The 20783-nt window shown below is 36.6% G+C and overlaps 1 protein-coding gene across 9 annotated transcripts in view; it reads left to right on the top strand.

Moving 5' to 3' along the window:
* FAM184A (family with sequence similarity 184 member A) overlaps positions 1-20783 on the top strand; it is a 71978-nt gene that overhangs the window by 14552 nt on the left and 36643 nt on the right. For all 9 annotated transcript variants that reach the window (XM_077782253.2, XM_085575082.1, XM_077782254.2 and 6 more), the window contains exons 2-5: positions 11482-12336; positions 13849-13984; positions 17004-17185; positions 17830-18027. In XM_077782253.2, the coding sequence (XP_077638379.2) occupies positions 11482-12336; positions 13849-13984; positions 17004-17185; positions 17830-18027 (1371 nt within the window). The remainder of the gene's footprint in view (positions 1-11481; positions 12337-13848; positions 13985-17003; positions 17186-17829; positions 18028-20783) is intronic.

Below are 20783 nucleotides of genomic sequence, written 5' to 3'. Positions count from 1 at the left end.
AAGAGCTGGGCAGTAAAGGCCCCGGGGTCCTGACAGGCACAAGTTGAGCGTGGGCCAGCAGTGTGCCTTCGGCAGAGAAGGTCAATGGCACGCGGGACTGTGCTGGAATGGGTGTCACAGCAGTTCAAGGGAGGGGATCTCTCCCCTCTGCTCTGTGCTGGTGAAACACACCTGGAGTGCTGGGTCTGGTTCAAAGGCTCCCCTATATGAGAGTCATGGGTGTTCTGGAGCAAGGCCAGCAAAAGGCCAGTATGTTGAAGGGGCTGGACCATCTGTCATACTGGGAGAGGCTGAGAGCTGTGACTGTTTAGCCTGAGAAGGGAAGGCTCGGGGGGATCCTACGAATGTGTGTGTACACCAGATGGTGAGGAGTAAAGAGACTGAGCAGGCATATTCTTAGTGGTGCCTCATGAAAACATAAGGCAATAGGCACAAACAAAAACATAAGAAAAGGCCTTTTTTTTTTTTTTTTTTTTTTTTTTTACTGTGAGGATGGTCAAATTCTGGCACAGGCTGCCCACATATGTTGAGTCGTCATCTTCTTTGGAGACATTCAAAACACACCTGAGCAAGGCCCAGCATAGTCTGTTCTAGCTGACCCTGCTTTCCTCAGGGTCTAGGTTAGACTAGGTAACCTCCATGGCTCCTCTGACCTCAGCCTTTCTGTAAGTCTGTATATGCTGTGTTTCTGTAATAGCTGCTGTGTTGAACCTGTAAGTTGTGAGTGTCAGATGTCAAAACTAATAGTCATTATTGTGTAGCTATTGAGATGTAGCTAGGAATTAGAATTTTTTCCATTGCATGATTGGTACCTGTAGGTTACTGGAAAGTATCCCAGTAGGCCACTACAAACTTGTCCTAGATTCATCTTGGGTTTGGCTTTGAAAATAAACTTGGACTCTCAACTGGTGACTGTGCTACCTTCTGCTTACTTTGATTTTGCTTCTATAACCTAAATTATTTTTTAAAAACAGTGGAATCAGTGATAAATCTTAGCATGAACATGGATTTTATTTTGTTGGTTAAAATGTAGATTTTTTTTTCCAGAGGAAGGAAGAGCAATTGTTTCAAGATAGTTTCTTTCTGGGAAAGTAGCTCAAATTCTTCTGCAGTTATTAAAAATTCCATTATTTTGTTTGGATTTTCCTTTATTTATTGCAGAAACTTAGCATTAAAACTTCCAGAGGTGATTTGTAGTTAATGCCTTTTGGAAAGGGGAAAGGTGTTATAGATAAAAATACTGTGTTGGGAGTCTTGCAGTGTATGTTTTTCACTAGTATTTCTTTCCTGTGTAACTATATACTTGCTTGGAAGGCTCCATGCCTTTTCTTCCTTAAACAAGTCTGGAAAGTAGAAAATCAGTTATGAGCAAGCAGTAGATTAGTTTTTCAGTCTGTTTTTCAAAACACTGGTGAAGCTTTCTTCTTTGAGCCAATAGAGGCTGAGTGGTGTATTCTTATCTGCATGGTCTCATCTGCTGTGAGGAACCACTAGATATTGAAATTGCATAGAGTCTACAGAAATTCTTGAGGAAATTAAACCCAAAATAGATCAGGCATTGAGAGGACAAGACTTGCAGGCAGAGAGAGTGCAAGAATGAACTTTGTTTTGGTGAGGAAGAGGAAACTGGGAAGAGCTTTTCTCTGGCTTGTCGTACAATACTGCTGGTTTTTTTTGGGAACACTGAATACAAAAAAAACCCTTTTGCTAATGATTTCATGAGCTCAACACTTGAGGACTCTTCAGTAAGAATGAATAGCATGTATGAGTGATAATGCTGACTATGCCTTGCTTTCAGGTTTACAGGTGAACTAAGAGGAAAAGAGATCATCTTTCTTTAGTGTCAACTTCATTTACAATTATCCAAAAGTACTTGTGACATTTTCAGGTGACAGCACTCGGAAATATTGCTTTGGATATCCTCTAGAGCAGATTTTGAAATGGAGAGGCTTCATTTTACTTTACATTTCTGCAGTTGTTGTTTGGTCTCTTTTCATCCCTGCTTTCCTTTTCCCTCCTTGCCAAATAAAAGAAAAAACAAATCCCTTTCATTCTAAATATTTAAAGACAGTTTTCAATATTAGTGGGTACTTCTACAAAAATTTTGTTTTCCTAAAAAGCAGAACAACTCAGCTTGCATACCCTTAGTTTTTAAAAAGCTATATGTTTCTAAGCCATGCATTGAAAAATCTAAAACCAGGCAATGACCAGACAAGTTTTCATTATAAAAATCTAGTGAAAAATAAATGCTTAAAAACATGACACTTCAGATGGTGCAAGTTTATAGGGGGTTAGGTTTGAAGGTGAAATAGATTAAGATTTAAGAGCAAGTTTTCAGTATTGAACTATAATGGAAGTTAGCTTGAATGATAAAGCAAGAAAATAGATGTAGAAGGAAACGGGACAGTAATTTTTTAGAATTTGGATTATTTTGGGTGTTATGACTTTTTCTTTGTAGTACAGATAACTACATGACTTAAATTTTTTTTCCAGATGAAAATACAGTAGGTGAAAGTACAGATGATGTGATTGTATGAAGGATAATTTAGCCCAGTTTAACAAAAAAGGGAGACTTAAATTTTAATTTTTATCAATATAATTGCTTATTACTGGGTTAGACATTACTTATAGTGGCCTTTAAAAAAATATTTATTTTAGAACAAAATAGAAAACCTTAAGCTTTGCTTTCTGACAATAAATGGAATCAGCTGACTAATCTTACCCCTTTTATATGATTGGTTTTTTTCCACTCCAAACTGAGATTCTCTAAGTGTGATGGATTTGTTATTGAAATATACTTTGCAGAAAATTTCAACTTCTGTTCATCCTTTTGGGCTCTCATTGCTTCAGTGTCAGTAAATGTCATCCTTTAGGGCATTTGATCCTACTGAAGACAACCCACTTCCTCAGTGCCATCTCTCATATTTTGCACCACAAGGCTGTTTTTCTTCTGTGGATGCTTTTTCGAGGAGTAATATGACTTTTTGCTTTTTTTTTGAGAAAAGGAATAATTGATGAATTAGAAAGTATATTTTCCTTTGAAAAATTCACAGAGAAAATTCCTGAATGATATTGTCTGGAAAAAAAATTCCTGCTTCATTAACTATGCTTGACTGACCATTAAGATGTAATCTGATGATGCTAAATACAGAAACTGAAAAAAGAAAGGATGAACTTACTATGGCTTGTAGGTGATTAAAACGGATGGAAATACGGCATCTCTGTTTTCTCTGTAATGTAGTTCTGAAACAATGCTGATAATTTGGGATGAACAAATAATTTTTAAGTCACAGTGCTGAAGAAATCTTAGAGGCATTGTAAATAACTGTTGTATTTTAATAACATTTGTTATCAAAATGGAGATAGAGCTCTCCTTAGCAGTTAAGCAAGTTTGAATTTTAGTACCATTCAACTTGATTTACAAGAATTGGTCGAGTTTAAAAATAAGGATTGATTTTCAAGGAGCCACTAGAAAACATTTAAACTGTTTTCTGCTAGAATTTGTTCCCATTCTGACTAACTTTTGAAGCTGTTTCTAAACAATTTTCCCTCTTTCCTAAGTCTTTCTTGTGTTGTATTGAAACCTATCATCATGAAAATATTTTTGATGTCATCATGAGATTGAAACTTACATTAAACTCTATTTTGATTTATTCTGCAAGCTGGTTTTACACTTTGGCACAGAAAGCAAAATTATGTGCAGCTAGCACAATGAAATGTCTCAGTCACACAGGTAATAAGTATATTGCTTAGAAATCGCTTTGTTTGCGAACAGTGCAACATAAATGTACAGAACTGGATTGCTGAACCCTGTAAACTTATGTAACTCCATTAGAGACAGCAATGTCAGTGTAGAACAGCTGAGCATTTCTCTCAGAAATAGATGTCACATAGCAGCCAAGTGGGAGATTAAGTGCCAGGTCATACAAAGCACAAATTAGGATGTCTCCCCTAATTTGGTTTATACTAAAGAGTTGCACTTCACTTCTATCCAGCTGCTTCTTGTCTTTCTGTCAAGGTCTTCAAGTCTGCGTCTTTCCTCCTGGAAAAATTATTTCAGTTCTGACTTGTACATATAATTCTGAAGTGTTCTACTCCTGAAAATTAGTTGAATTCAATCTGGCCACTTGCCTGCCCATCTGCAGCATTCTTCAATGGCCACCTTGACCACTGACTAGAATTGTCTAGTGCATACCCAGCCCACCTCTCATTGTCCTGTGACATTATCTTGATATAGCTCTTCCCATTTAATTGCTAATTCTTGTTTGTTTGACATCACAATGCTTATTTTGCACCTGAATTTTTGCATCAGCTGAAGATGTTCTGAAGGTTGTATCATGTTTCATAGGGGCATAAAGTCATTAATGTGGGGAAAGGTGTCTAAGATTGAGTCCAAAAGTGACACCATTATATCACTAGACCATAGCACTAAGAGCCATGTACAGCTGTTGCTTGAACACTTTTGGAAATGGTTACTCCACCATTTCCATGAGCAGCCCATTCCCATGCTTGACAACCCTCTCAGTGAGAAATTCCTCCTGATTTGGTGGTGCAGCATTGTATCTGTCTGTCACACTTTAGCCATGTCATGATTCTTTTAAATGCCTTTTTAAAGTGAACTGTATTTTTCTTCCTTTTCCCTGCTATTTTTTTATTTTGATGCATATTTGTAAGAGATATCTTCTGTTTTTCTTCCTCAGAAAATGGAGTACAGTTATTAAATCCCTTTGTTTCATTATTTGTTGTGGGGAGGAAAATACCCCACTTTTCCCTGTTCTGCAGCTCACCCATGTAAGGAAAAAAAGGATTTTTCTGCTAACCATATCAGGATGCCATTTGTCCCTGTATCTAGTATTATATTTACTCTGCATAGTGGAATGGGGTTGCCCCCAAATATCTCTTTCTGTCACTCTCACATATGTGCTGATGCCTCTGTCAAATCCCTTTTTGTCCCCCTATGGTTGTATTTCGCTGGTGAACCTGGTCTTGGAATCACGCAGCTGCTAGAGGAGAAGGAGCAACAGGGCCTGATTGCCCACTTGACCTCTTGTCATGGGTGAGCTCCTTCTTGGTTTGCTACTGATTGCTAAAATCACTTGTAGGATCACATATTGTTGTGTCCTGGCCCTGAGGCTTTATGTTTAAACCACCCTTGACTGCCTGGCTTTTGAGCTTGTGAATTCCATTCTCACATTGCTGTGTGGAGTCTTGGGCTATCAAAAGAGGTGCAGGTAATGTGTTCCTCTTGTTGAATCTGACTACAGAGCGCTCTGTGGCTGTAGCTTTACCTGCTGCTGTGATTTTGATTTGTGTTACCTGATTGATAAAGGCTATCCCTGTTCCTGGATTTGGACCAAGTATTTCCAAGATAGGCTGTGGTACCATAAAGCTCCTGATGAGCTCCCAGAAAACCTTCCATTTGCTGTCTGGTAGAACTCTAGGAGAAAGGCCACAGTGAATACATGACCCATTCAGCCACGCTGACCACTCTGTTCCTGTGCCGTGGCATGCTCTGCGCCTCTTCTTTGAATGGGATATTTCCTCCCCCACGATTAATTGGACTGTGGCATGCCTTTCTGATAATTAAATTTTAAGGTACAGGCACTGTAATAATTTATAAACATGCTGAGCTGTAAATGCAAGCAGATACTTTAAACCAGTAGGATTTTCAGACAATTCAAAAGAGTTAATATTTCAGCGTGGGCCATACACAAATAAACAAAACACAGGAAGGACTGTAAATCACGTTTAATGTGATACAGATCTGTACTTGGCAGTTCTGAAAGTATAAATGGATTATCAGCATATCAGATTACTGGTACTTGAGAAGCAGATATTTAGGAACATGATGAAAGCTGCTCTAGGTGTATGGGCCCTTGTGAGGTGTTAGTGTATATAGTATTAAACATCAGGAAACCTGAAAATAAAAAATTATTTTTCCCCATGTTTTATTCTTAGTGTAGATGTTGGTGAACAGTGAACAGTGGCCTTGGACTTACCTCTTTTACAGAAAATTAAGTATAAGTGTTTATCAAGTGTGAAGATGAAAAATTTCTTTTTATCCAAAGGTAGAGCCCTAGGTATTAGTGGATATCTATTAATGGTCAATACTTAGAAATTATGTTCAGCTTCATAGTGTCATTAAATAATTAATTGTAAAAAAAAGTCGTTAGAGATTGCTTTGGAAACCTAGTTGCTGTAGTAAAAATAATCCAGTATTTGTTTCCAGAGTTTCTAAAGGAATAAAATACTGAATTTTACTTAAGTATAAATTGAGCTAACACATGAAGACTGTTGAATAGCATAAATGATATTTTAATAAACAATTTCATGTGAAAGTGCATTTTTAGGAAAAAAAGATCAAATTCTTGCCCTCTGTGCATTTTATGTCAAAGGAAGACTGGTATAGTTAGACCAGCTTTTGGGGGGAAGATGCTATTGGCAAGGGGCATTCCTTTTAGAGCTGCAGACCATATTTGTCCCTTCCCTGCTCATTGTACTGTGCTCCTAATGCACTGGCCCAGGTATTTAGAAAGATATGCAGTGAATCATGTAGCTGAAGAACAAGTGTCTTCCTTCCACCTTTTCTGTGATGTCTAAGAAATCCTGGCCTAAAGGTCTAGGCTTGTTTCTGTGTTTGTTATCAGCAATACAAAGATCTTGATTGACAAGCGTTATCTATTTGTGAGATTTTTCCATAAGGAAGCAAAAGATCTTTCTAGATAAATGCATGTTTTTTAAAATCTGAATTAAAAAGAAAAAAAGAAAGATGGGCATACATAGGTTTTTAGGTTTTGATGGTTTTTTTTGTAAACATAACTGTCTGTCTACTTTTGTATATAGTAACACATTTGTAAGATTGTACTCTGTGATTGTGGTCAGCTTTTATGAAAGGCAGTTTTAAGTAGCTTTGAAGTACTTTCCTGTATCATTGTATTCTTATAATGTACTAAGGAAAAGAAATTTGTCCTATAACACAAACTTTTCCTGGCTATTAAGTTGGGTATTTTTGTCTTAAATTTATCATAATATGTAAATTTTAAATGCTGAAATAGAAATAAGTCTCTTTTTTTTGATATTATTTGGTCAACAGGAAGAAAAGGGGAAAAAATTAATGCAATACCTATTGTACCAAAAAATATATTATTGTTTTAGACTATCATAGAGGAAATATTTCTACATAAAATTAATTAATGATAATGCTTGCAATTTTTTAAGGTTTCTTACTGATTTTTATAGACTGAACTTTTCTCTTTGCTGCACTTTTTACCGTTTCTCAGTATATGTTACTATTTCCTTTGTGCAGTAATTCTTACCTACCCATAGAGAGCAAGGGTAGGTCAGGCTCATTGGTCCACATTTTATGAATCATTTGCAGGTTATGCACAAGCATTCCTTGTGTGGTTTATTCCAGAGACAGGCAGCATTGACAGAATCTGGGGATGCCTCTGGAGGCTCCGGTCTTTCAGACTGCTATTCAGGCAGCCACATCCTGGGAGCACTGGGAACACAACAGTTCACCTGAACAAGGCTGAGCACAGTGCTCTGACCCAGGGTCCTACGCATTAAGTCTGAAATCGAGGTTTACAAAAGTCATGAGATTGATATTTGTGTAACTTGTAGTGATGTTTTCTTCTCATAGGTATCAGCTCTTGTTTTGATGTAAAATTAGAGAAGATGAACCATGCACATTTTTTGGAGTGTTTTTTTAGAATCATAGACTATGGTTTTCTGGGCTGCAAAATCATTTTAATTCAATTCTAGTATTAAGGTGAATTGCACATTTTTAATTAGAAAAGCATTCTATCCTGACTAGGTTGCTTTAAGGAACAGATGACTGAAGTACAGCTAACCATGCAAGAGTTGGTCAGCTTTCCAAATCATAACATCTGGTTTGGGTAAAACATATTTCTCAGCCAAACTTTCATCTTTTAGCCACGAACAGTGCAGAACAGGAATTGTTGTTTGTGTTCCGTGTAGTTCAAAACACCAATGCTAGCACAGGGACTGACTTGCTTCACCTTATGATGTAGAACAAAAATAAACAATCCAATAATTAGTGGCATAATCAAGGTTATTGCTGTTATTCTGTTGTACTTCTTCAGACCAATGCACACAGTATTTCAGTAGGTTGTCATTAATAATTATGTTACTGTTTTGTGTAAAAAGTATTAGCTGGCAATCTCGGTATCCTTATAGAGGATTTCCTTATAGAGAGTATGGTTCTGTCTGTCCCTCTGAAATTATATGCTGACTGAAAATACAGTAAAGCATGATTTTTTTTCCCCTGTTGTGAGATAAGAATTGCTATGTGCAGTTAGAGATGAGCTGGAAAAATATGAATTACTGAAATTAGCAGTTTATGGTTCTTAGTATTATGCAGTTGTACTAAAACAGCTGCGGGGATTTTTAAATAATTTTTAAAAGCATTTACAAGCATGCTCAGCAGGGGTTAATGCCCTCATTTAAAAACAGAGAGTGCAAAACTTGTTTTATCTACCTACCTCCAATGTTTGCAACCTTACTGCTTTTCAATTTTCAGAAACTTACTTGAGAAGGAACTATTTATTTTAGCTAGAACTTTAAATGTATTCATTTGCTCCAAGGTACTTCAATTTCTGCTTGCATTTCATTGAAGTGCCGTTAAGTTGCTTTTGCTTGAGTTAGTACAGACCTTTTTTCCTGTGTTCCTCTATTAATACAGTGGGTCAAATTCTCAGAGATAAAATCTGATGCAGCTATTCCATTTCTTTAAAAATACTGAGGTTTATAGTAGTTTGATGGAGGTGGAATTCATGCTGCTCTAAGGCATATGTTATGATGAAGCATTCAGTTGCATATATTTTATTTTTACATTTCCCATAAGATATGAATGCCCTTCATTTAGGGAACGAGTTGTGCTTGAATTTGAATTGAATTTGTTGCTGTTCAGTGCTTTTAGTAAGGAGCAAGTAATAATGAGAATTTTAAGAATCCACATCTTCCGAATGTGGCATTGCACATGGATTTATTTTTCACTTGGAGTTTTCAGTGAGGTTTCCACTGCTAAATCATAGTACCCTTGAAAATGCTTTATGATTTATACTTTCTGCAGATCATAGTGCGGCATAAGTTGAGACTGGAACACTGCCTGAAGTGAAAAACACTATGGCACTTCATGCACAAGGACAAGAGTCAAGGGCTGTTTTTGAGTGTGGGTTTGACCTAGTGTTCTACAATTGCTTATTATAATTATCTACTCTTAAGTGTGAGATTTATTTTTTATAGTACCCTTTAAAACTGCATTGTCCAAAATCTCTAACCAAATCTAAGGTCTATTAATGCAAAAAAGTGTATATGACATTTAGAAAAACCCCAAACCCTCTGTTTTCTAGTCATTTTTGATATGAGCAAAGAAATTGAACACTCGACACTATCAAACTAACAGGGAAACAAGCCTTTGGGATGCAATAGCTGAGACTGTTTTTTGTTGGTACCATGAGGGAGGTAAAAGCTTTGTGATCAGAAGTTACTGTTTGCATCACCAAAGGCAATAAGAATATAGAATACAGAAGGTTGAAATCTTAGGTGAAGGGCATTTCAGTGATAGTTGTGATTTTGCTAATGAGATTGCATGTGGTTTAGTTTTCATTTTTGCAATGTTTTGGTAGAGTTTTGTGAGTCTCCGTACCATGAAATTCCTTCAAAATAGGAAATTTTATTTTATTTTTTTATTTGAGGAGGAAAAAAATCAAAAGTGTTCTTGATACCTGCAGATACATAAGTAGTACTAAAAACAAGTTGCCAAACCTATGGAAAACCTATGTTTTTTTCCTCTTTCATTAAATAGCATGTACATATGTTAAAAAATACAATTAGAAGAAGTTAAAAGTATTTTTTGTGATACTATTAAGTTAATTCCTTGCTATATAAAATCAGTGAGGCTGAGGGGTTGGAGTTTTTGACATCCAATGCTGCTTCAGTACTTTCTTTTTTCAATTGTAATCTAAAGCCTATCCTTTTTGGGATTTTGTGGCTCAGGTAACAGAATGGGATATGTTATTTCAGGCATAAAATTTAGCATAAATTTAGAGTAAAAGGCATAACATTTAGAATAAATGTCTGGACTTTTCTTCAAACAAACAAAAAAAAGAACACCATGTCCAAATTCTTGAATCTGCTCTTTTACTTATGAGAACTCTTTTGAGCTTTGTAGCTCATATGAACACTTGACTCTAGACGCTGGAGCATAGAGGCTTTTGCTTGGTGTCAGGGTAGCAATTCTGTGCCTTCTTCGTATTTCCCAGCTTTAAGGGCAAGTCAGTGCAACTTCCTCTGTTGCCTGGTTCTGTGCTGATGGAGGACTGGTGTAGGTTCTATCCTCAGTTAAAAAAGAAAACCCCCTGGTGCTTCTGTGTTGTTCATTTTTGTTGCTTCTTGTTACTTGTTAAGATACACAAGTTGCACTGATCAGAACTTTTTGTTGTTGTTGTTCAGATGTATTTTATAGCTCTGCTGCCTGTATATCTAGGAATATGGGGAGAATTGCTGGAGTTCTTGAAGCAAAAGATTGCATTTCAAACCCCCCCCCCCCAGCCCCTCCCATTGCATGGATAGTTTATTCACTGATATATACAGATACAGACACACATACTTATCTGTACTTCCTAGTTAAAAACCGAGATGATGATCTACTATGTTGCGGTGCAGTTGAAACATCCCTTAGGATATATCTGGTTATCTTAAAACTTTCATTGAATGCTGGTGGTTTTGCTGCTTTCACAGCCTTCTTTAACTGCTTAGCTCCCTGGGCTCCCCAGATTACTGGCTGCCCTGCCCTGAACTTTTTTGTTCAGCTGACTTACTAGCTGGGAAGTTGGTGAATTTGTGTAGTGAGGGGACCTTAGACCTTAGGATACACAGAATATTTACTAGATAAGCTGTCAAAAGTGAAGAGTACAATCCAAAATAACTAGTGTTTGCATTTTAGATGATTCTGAAATGAAATATTTAAGACCATGTAGCGTTTGGAAAGGAGGGACTTGAGATGTGTTTTTTGTTCCAGTTTAATTTCTTGTTGTGATATATACTCTGTGTGTTTTTTTCCAACAGAAGACTTCTTCAATTTTTTTTTTTTTAGTTTGTGCTTTGAACTATTTTAAATAAATCCAGAATTTTTTTAAAATGGATTTTTAAATGTGCTTCCTTCCCCTGCCCCCCCCCCCCCCCCCCCCCCCACGGATCTAAAGATAAAGATTTCATTAGGAAAATTAGGGGTTTAAGGAGAACAGAAAAACTACTCTGTAAGATGTATAAGAATATTGTGACTAATACCGCATTTATGCAGTTACATCCTTAATAACATTTGGTGTCTTATTTGTGTGATGAAAACAAGCCAGATTGGTGGAGTAACTTTCAGAGTACCTAAGTATGTTTCTCTTGGGATTTAACAGATAACCAGAATGCCTTTCCTCGTAATATAATATTATTTCATGTTTGCAGGTAATATATGCTTTGAACACTAAAAATGATGAACATGAAGCAGCTATCCAAGCCCTTAAGGATGCTCATGAAGAAGAAATCCAACAAATTCTTGCAGAGACCAGAGAGAAGATCTTGCAATATAAAAGTAAAATGGCAGAAGAAATGGATCTCAAGAGAAAGATCCAGGTTTTGGAAGAGTCACTGGAAGATCACAAAAAGATGAAACATCAGGCCTTAACAGAATTTGAAGCATATAAGGATAGAGTTGAAGATATGCAGCTTTGTGCAGAAGCTCAGCATGTCCAACGTGTAGTGACCATGTCAAGGGAAGTAGAAGAGATCAGGAAGAAATTTGAGGAAAGACTGCGAAGTTTTATGCAGTTGCAAGTACAGTATGAGAAGGACAAGCGTACAGCTCTGGAAGAATTAAAAGCTGCCCACAGGCTTGAAATTCAAGAACTTCTGAAGACTCATCAGAGTCAGAATGCTACTTTAAGTAAGGGGCAGGAGAAAATGGAGGAATTGCATAGACTGGAGCTGGAAGACTTGAACAATAAAGTTGAAGAGTTAAGACTGGAAAGAAAAAAGCTCATTGAGGACTATGAAGGCAAACTCAGCAAAGCACAGTCCTTCTATGAACATGAACTTGACTCTTTGAAAAGATCTCAGCTTTTTACTGCAGAAAGTCTACATGCCTGCAAAGAGAAAGAAGTGGAGCTAAGAAAAGAATTTCAGAACCAGGAAAGCATGTTACGGAAGAATCTGGGGAAGCTTAAAACTGAATTGCAAATGGTCCAGGATGAAGCTGCTAGTCTACGGGAAAAATGCCAAAAACTTCAGGTGGCTCTTGGTACCGCAGAAAACAACGTTCAGGTGAGACTGATGATACGTTGTTTCCAAGACTGAATTTTTCTTTCCTATAAAAGCAATGTTTCCATGTGGCTGTTATTGGAGTGTGTAAACTTAATTTTCTATCACTCATACATACTTGTCATCTTCTTCAATTTTTTTCATTTACTTCTACTTTACGCTTAATTGTTTAATTACCAATATTTTCACAACTGGCAACTGGAATACTGCACACTACTTCAGTATGTTACTGGGTTTGGCTCAGGTAGAGTTAATTTTCTCTATAGGAGCTTGTGGGGTGCCATGTTTTGGATTTGTTGGAAACAAATCCAAACATGTTGGAAACAGTGTTGGTAATTCAGGAATGGTTTGATATTGCTGAGCTGTGCTTACACAGTCAAAGTCTTTCTGGATTTTCCCTCACCCTTCTGGAGCTGGAATGGAGCACAACCAGGACAGCTGACCCCAACTGAACACAGGGGTATTCCATATTATATGACATAATGCTCAGCATATAAACCTGGGGGAATGAGGAAGGCATGATGGTGTTTGCCTTCCCAAGTCACTGTCATGCCAGATGGAGCCCTGCTTTCCTGGGGACGGCTGAACGTCTGCCTGCCCATGGGGAGTGGTGAATGAATTCCTTCTTTTACTTTGCTTTTCTATGTGTGGCTTTTGTTTTATCTGGCAAACAGTCTTCATCTCAAACCATGAGTTTTTGAACTTTCACCCTTCCAATTCCCTTCCCTGCCCCACTTTGTCAGTAGTGAGCAAGTGGCAGTATTGTACTTAGCTGCTTACTGGGTTAAACTCCAACACAGTTTTTATTTAGTGTGTTGGGTTGACCCTGGCTGTGTGCCAGGTGCTCCCCAAAGCTGCTCTATCACCTTTCTCCTCAGCTGAACAGAGGAGAGAGACTCTAGCAAGTTGACTGCACCACACAGCTTGATGTCATCAGCGAGCTTGCTGAGGGTGCACCCAATACCTGGTACTACTGCCCATGTTGCTGAGAAACATGCTAAAAAGTGCTGGTCCCAACAGTGACACCCAGGAATGTTTGATATAAGTAATTACCCAGCTCTCATTTTATGTATCTCCATGCATAGCTTAATTAGCTTAATTTGAGTCAGTAGTAAACACTCAGAGTTGCAATGAAGGACACAAAACTGCTGTGAACACATAATGCATTCTTTAATGTGAAAAGCTCTCAGATACCAGAAACCAGGATTCTAAAGTTGACCCCCAAACTTCGTGGACCATTTTATAGTTTGTTTTTCTATATACTTTTTTGAATATTATCACATTTTTCTTATGCATTACTGTTATGCCATGTACCCACTATCTTGTTCTTCAAAAAGTATTTTTGAATCATTACATATAATACACAATGTATATGGCAATAATAGTGCACTATTTCAGCTTTTGTGTGAATAAAACTTGTTTACTGGAAGGTCTCTTCTGTATCTTTTAACCTAATGTTCATTTAAATTGACATGATTGTATATGATGGTAACAGGTTTTATGTGTTTCCTCTAGGTTCTTCAAAAACAGCTAGATGATGTGAAGGAGGAGGAGATGTCATTGTTAAGCAAACACAAAGAAGTGGAAAGCGAGCTTGCAGCTGCTAGAGAGCGCTTACAGCAGCAGGCCACTGATCTTGTTCTCAAAGCCAGTATGTATGTCAGTAACTTAATCTGGAAACAAACTTCATCCTTTTGTTTTAGCCTTTCCTTTTTCTGTCAATCACATGCAGGTTTAGAGTGCCTAAAGACTGTTTAATGCTTTCCATCGAATTTTCCAACAAGGTTTGGGGATTTTTAAACTTTTTTGCTATCATATGCATTGTACTTCAATTTCCTTTTTTTGTGTACTCATTTGTCCAAATGCTGTACTTTGGCATGTACATATCTTCCAGGCCTTGGAACTGCACTTAGAACAATTCTGCTCTGTATCTGTTCTCCACATAGTAACTGAGACATGCTTCCTGTTCTTCCACCTTTTTTCAGTTGTGTTTTCTTTTTGCTGATGCTGTGGTACTTTCCTTTATACCTACTGTCAGAAGATTTGCAGCTTACTGAATAATAAATCCTTTAAAGCTTTTTCTGTAGCTGCTTTCCTTGCTCCTTTGTAGTTGCTGTCATGTGGAAAGGCACAAAAAATAGTTTACGACCTGACAGTACACATGCAGGTTTCTTTTCCCACATTGGCATTGTCTCCCTAGTGTGCTCAGTAGTAGGCATGGGCCCCAGTACTTGAACTTGGACAGCTAAACAATAGGTAGGGTTCTAAGGCTTATAAAGGGGCCCCTGGCTTATCTTCGGCCCTGTTCAATTAGACCAATTACAGCAATTCCTGATTGTTTTCCACACAAATTAGCAGAAGACCAGGAGTAGTCTAGGCCGTATGTTGGAAAAATATAGTGACCAGCAGGAGCCCAAGACTGCAAGATCCTATTAGATCAAACAGCTAAAAGGAATAGGCTTACTGCTGAGAGTATGTACAATGGGCATCTGACCCTCCAAAAGGTGTTGTGTGAGGCAGTCATAGAAAAATTCATGACTGTATGAGAGCCCTGTTTTCATACACTGTAAAGCTGTTGTTTCTTCATTCCTTAGGTAGAAGCATGGGAGGGTTTCACCAGGCCATCCAAATAAATACCCAGGCTATTTTTCTGTATTAGTTATGTCATGGAGTCAGCTAGCCTGTAATTGAGGCCAGCCCTGGTGTCCTCTGGCACTGAGGTTTTCAGCTTTACCAGAAGTCCCAATGTGTCTGTGCTGTTGCCAAGCTCAGTGGTGCTGTCAGCAGTACCTTTTTGTTTTGCAGTGCATCGCTGTGTAACAAGCACCAAGATCCCTGTTTGCAGTGGTGCCACCAAGCCATTGCCATGTGGGGTAGTTGGTTGCCAGCCGTTTGGAAATGCTTGATTTTCAACTCACATTGTCAAAAATCCTCCCTCAAAGTAACTGAATTCTCATACTTAATTACTGTAAAGAAAGTTTACTTATCGTATTGCAATTTTAGAATACTCCATTGAGTCTCTTTGGGGCATTTAAAATACTCTTCTTCCTTTTATCCTGAGATTCCCAACTTGTAAGCAAAGTGCTGCATTTCATATCTTTACTGTTGAGCATGAGGAAGGGGAAATCTGTCTTCTGTGTTGGTATTGCTAGGACAAAAGCTCTAGATCAGTGCCTGATCTTTTTCTAGATCAGTGTGCTTACAATGAAATATGTATTATGTACTTGTATGACAAACTGAAAATTCTATTATTATTATTATTATTATTATTATGTATTGCTGGATTATAAAATTTGGGGTTTGAAAATACTTTTCTTAAATGGATGAAGTTTTGAAATGAGGATTTAAAAAAAATGTTATGGAACCTAAGCACATCCATTGTACTAAGTATTCCCCTTCAGTTTTCAGTTTTACAAACAAAAATGTTGAAATAACTTTTAGAATTCTCCAGGGCTTAATACAGTTAGAGGTATGCATTTTTAATGAAATTAATAGTAATTTTGAGGCATTTTAAATTTCCAGATTTCATTATGTATCTCATAGCTCTTCCCTTCGCATCTGTCCACAGGCAACAGTTTCCTTTTTGGCACATCTAGCTTTTTACAACAAATGGAAATGAATCATGACACTCAGTCATTTTGTTATATGAGAAACAGTATATACTTCACTTTCATAGCTATTCCTTAGTGACTTAAATTTAAAAGCTTTGTTATAAAATTCTTTATTATAAAACGGAACTGTCATTCAATCTGTGATTTTTGAAAGTTATAATAAAATGAGAAGGGAAACAACAGTCTTTCCTAGAAACTGAGACTATAAAAACAGGAGAAAATTACTCAGAGTAAACAATACCTCTCATCTTTCAGTTGGGTCAAACTAGAAGCATCCTCTTTTTCTAAAAAGTCTTCTATTCACTCCAAAGCCTCTGCCAAAATAACAGAAATGTCACTGCTTTAGTCAGTCACCTACAATAATATACATCAAGAAGAACAGAAATTTCTGAAGTCGTAAACCTTTGTCAGCTGGTTACATGAAGTATTGATGATTGTATTGTGTAGTTTGAAATTGTACTTCCTTTGCTTGTTTTTTTTTTTTCAAAAATAGGTATAAAGAAATTAAGAGGAAGCCTCCAACCTTGAAGGTTTTAGATCATACTTTACTATATAGTTTTGTTATATCTTTTAGTCAGATCCCTTTAGCAAAATGAAGTGTAATTCCCAAAGTTTTACAGCAGATAAAACTATGTATCTAGTATGCCACCTAAATTTTGGGTTTGATAAAACAATGACATATTTATCTTTAGACATTAGTGTTCTGCTTCCTGCTGTCTATCTTTTTCTAGGATAGAAATATGCAGGTTTAGGTGGGATCAGTTCTTCAGTGTTCTTAGAATTGCCTACTTGCCTACTCCTTTGGGAGTCAACATGCAACTTTAAATGAGGAAAATTGAAACTAAAGAAGCCCCAGCACCAAGTGTTCTACTGTTGTTGGGCATTTTGCAATAAAACTAAACAAGTGAGAAGAGGAGAGGAAGATAAGTATTGCAGTGAAGACAAGGGAGATCCATATGCAACCTTCCACTAGATTTGTACTATCACTGGAGTATAAATGTGCACTTCAATTGCATGAAACCTATGCTATGAGGTTTTAAAGAGCTGTTTTGTTTTTAGGTCACATTGGAATGCTTCAAGCTACTCAAATGACTCAAGAAGTTACAATCAGAGACTTGGAATCAGAAAAGTCTAGATTAAAGGAAAAATTGTCCCAGCTGGAAGAGGAAAGAAATTTATTACAAAGCAAAACACAGAGTCTGGATGAGCGACAAAGGCAGCAAATTCTGGCATTGGAGAAGGTTAAACAGCTTATTTGCTTTAGCTGAATAAAACCAAAACCACTAGGATTCTCAGAAAAAAAAAAAAAATACTATGCTTTAATTTTTGTTTGATAAGACCAGACTAGGACTAGAATGTTTCAAGCATATCTCATGTAGCAACAAAGAATGACTAATGTAGATTATAAAGTAAGATTAGAGGGAAATCAGATGAAGTGTTCAGACTGCTTTGGAAAATCTTCTAACAATTGCATTTGATTTATGACCTTGTGTGTATATGCCTACTATCTAAATTGTCTGAGGAAGGACAAATGTGAAATGATTAAAGAACTGTTCGAAAACACATTTGCTGAAAATGCATTGAGCATGTTTGAAAATACTAAGAAGAAATTCTCTATAGGCTTGGTGCCTGATTGTTGTTTTCCCAGATTAAGTAGAGGAAAAATATATATTTTTAATAAGCATGCATTGTTTTGCATGGATCTTTTAAAATTACCTTTTTGGTTACTGAATCATGTAGTCAGTGCTTAGTGTTTGCTCAATTTGTTTTATGTGGAGGTTAATTTTTTGCAGATTTATGTCATCCGTAATGTTTTTGGATTTTTTTATTCCTACTATTCATATTTTCTTACCATGGAATAGATTTATTTTCCTGTACTTTATAGAAAGTAAATGAAGCAAGGGAAACACAACGTGAATATTATGAGAAGGAGCTGGTAAAATTACAAGCAAGATTGGAAGGGGAGGCTGCACAGTTAAAGGAGGCTCATTCCAAGACCTTAGAAGAATTGGCATGGAAACACCATACTGCAATTGAGGCTGCACACAGTAATGCTAATAAGGATAAGAAGAAACTACAGATGGTATGTTATTTTCTTAGTAATCAAACAAAAAACAACTGTTACAGTTTGCATCTTGTACTGCATGGTTTTGTTTTGTGGCAAATTGAATTTGGAATTACCTGCAGGCCTCTGAAGAAACTGCTTACCCTTTAGAAAAATAACAAATATCTTGAGGAAAAAAAAAAAGCACTTGTACTGTCATTTGTCTGTATCCAAAAGATAAATTCTCCATTTATGCAAATGTATTTTCAAGTATAATAGTTTTGTTTTCCTGGGATTTATGACCTATATTCAGAAGGGTTGGAATATCTAGATCAGTAATTCTGTAGGAGATAACAGATTATAGTATTATAACATTTATTTACAGTTTTCATTGACAGTCCAGAAGTACAAAAAGATATTTTATTAGGATTTGGCTATATATGTACTCAGAAGATGACAACAGCTGTTCTAAGCCTGCATCATAAAATTATGTACAGTACAGCAACTTGCTCTCCAGGAACCTATACGTTAACCTTTGACTGGAATTCTGAAACTGAAAGGCTTTTTTTGTTTCACAAATCTGGCATTTCCCTTCTCAGGATAAGAGGCCCATTTTAAATTTTTATTTCCTAATCTGATTGTAAGTGTGTTATACACAAATTTTGCCTTACACAGGAAATACAGGATTAAGTGTTTAATTCAAGGCTTTGTTATATTTCTTTTGTTGTATTCACAGGAAACATACCAAGAACCGTGGTTGTAGTTAGTGATGTTCATCTCAGACAGATTTGGTTTGTTCTTGTAAATTTTTCTACTAGCATATTGCTTCTTAGTTCAATTTTTAATAAATCCAAGTTATTTTTTGTCACCCAGTAATTGACCTGTCTTCTCAGAGAACATATATGTCTCTGATCTTTCAGGTTTACTTTCTTTAAAACTTTAAACATGCCTGTTATTAATATAATGTCTCTTAGTGTTTCTGTGTATATTTTTCCTTTTACTTCAGTAAGATGTGGGGTTCTTTTTCTTTGGTTTTGTTATTAAAATAATGGTGAAGAATAAAAAAAAAGGAGATCACAAACTGTTTTTCTTAAATCATTAAACTACTTTAAATAGGGAACACCTCTGTAAGTGTGAGAAATATAAAATGACTTTAACAAGGAAAAACTAGCTATGAAGAAATGTTAGGATTAAGATCTCAATCCGATTTCATTGATGTTAAATCTAATCAGATTTCACTGTCTCCTCTGTCAAACCTGTCTCACTGAGCACATGCTGTGGTGATCAAGTAATCCAAGGAAGAAAATAGTCACTCTTAAATGCCGAGCAGAGTTGAATTTTGTATGAGGAAGAAGCATGGTACCAGGAGCCTTGGGATAGAGGACATAAGGATTCATTGGGATTGGAAGACTGGGAGATGCATCTGGGGAACAGAAGAGAATTCAGCAGAATTAGAGTAGGATTCAAAAAATAGCTCAAATATTTCTTTCTGCTTCAGTACTTCCATCTATAAAATGAGCTATAAAAATGGCATCAGGAGAATTATGAAAATAGAGTTGCTAATAATTTTGCAGTACTGCACAGCTGTACTGACAAGTATCATCAGAGAAATAATTGCTCTGTTATCAGAATAGTGTCTAAATAGCGCCAGTGGGATTTTGCAGACAGCAGATTTCAGCATGAACAAGACAAATTGATCAATTTTCACTGAGCAGGGAGCATTTATCCCATGTATTGACTCATGTGGACCCAGTGAAGAAGGCAGGAATTGTTGAGTTTTACTTTGTTTAGTAATGTGTTCGTGACAGTGTAACCCTCTGTTCTGTCACTCTGACCAACTTCTGCCGTGATGAAGAGATCATGTAAGCAGCATATGCAGGAATCATTTATTGCCTGCCACATACCCTAAAGCAGTGCTAGAACTAACAAGCTGCTTAATGTGCTTTCCACCCCCCACAAAACACTTGAGGCATCTTTGGGTTTGGATGAGGAAGGCTTGGCCTCTGTTGCTCCTTGGAGTTGGCTGGGTTGACTTTACATTGCTGTCTTGCATCAGGAAACTTTGGATTTCCTTAGACTTTTATATCTTTTACTGACTGTTTTTCCTCTTTAATACTTTAGTTCTTTCTTTCTATTTCCCCAGATTTTACCAATACTCTACTTTTTGTTTCAGGCTGGCTCTGGTCAATGTATTTTCATGGCTGTTTCTGAGATAATAACTGATTTTTCAGAAACCTGAGCCTAGGTTTGCACAGAGGCGCTGAGTCGATGCTAAGCCTTGCATTTCAGCTGAGCCCTTAGGAAGGAGTTAATAAAAGAGCCTCTAGCTCCATAGAAAACCTTGAAGCCTTTTATGGTGTGACTGTGGAACACCTTGCTTGGCAACCTTAATTTTCTTCACTAAAACTTTGCAGTATTATGAGCTATATAGTATATTTCACTGAAATGTAATAAAATTTTCAATTTTAACGTTTCCTTTTAAGTATTTTGTGAAATAAATTGTTCTTCTGAAATTGTATGCTGAATATTAAAAAGGCTGAAGTATGAATTTATAATTTTCCTAAAAAATATAAAAGTTTCTGACATTTATGTGTGCATATATACACATACAAATAACATAGGTTTACGTAAGAGAAATATAATTAATCCAGCAGTTATTTTGAGAATTTGGCTATTGCACCATAAAGGTTGAATGAGAACAGGGGTGTTACTTGATTTCTTTCCATATAGTTAAACTTGAAAACTAATTGTTGATATTTTGATATTTTTTGGTTCTACATAAATATAATAGATAT

The sequence above is a fragment of the Lonchura striata genome, chromosome 3, assembly GCF_050655825.1.
Source record: "Lonchura striata isolate lonStrDom1 chromosome 3, ASM5065582v1, whole genome shotgun sequence".
Taxonomy (NCBI): domain Eukaryota; kingdom Metazoa; phylum Chordata; class Aves; order Passeriformes; family Estrildidae; genus Lonchura; species Lonchura striata.
The sequence above is the reverse complement of the archived record's forward strand: the minus strand, read 5'-3'. Positions and strand labels throughout refer to the sequence as shown.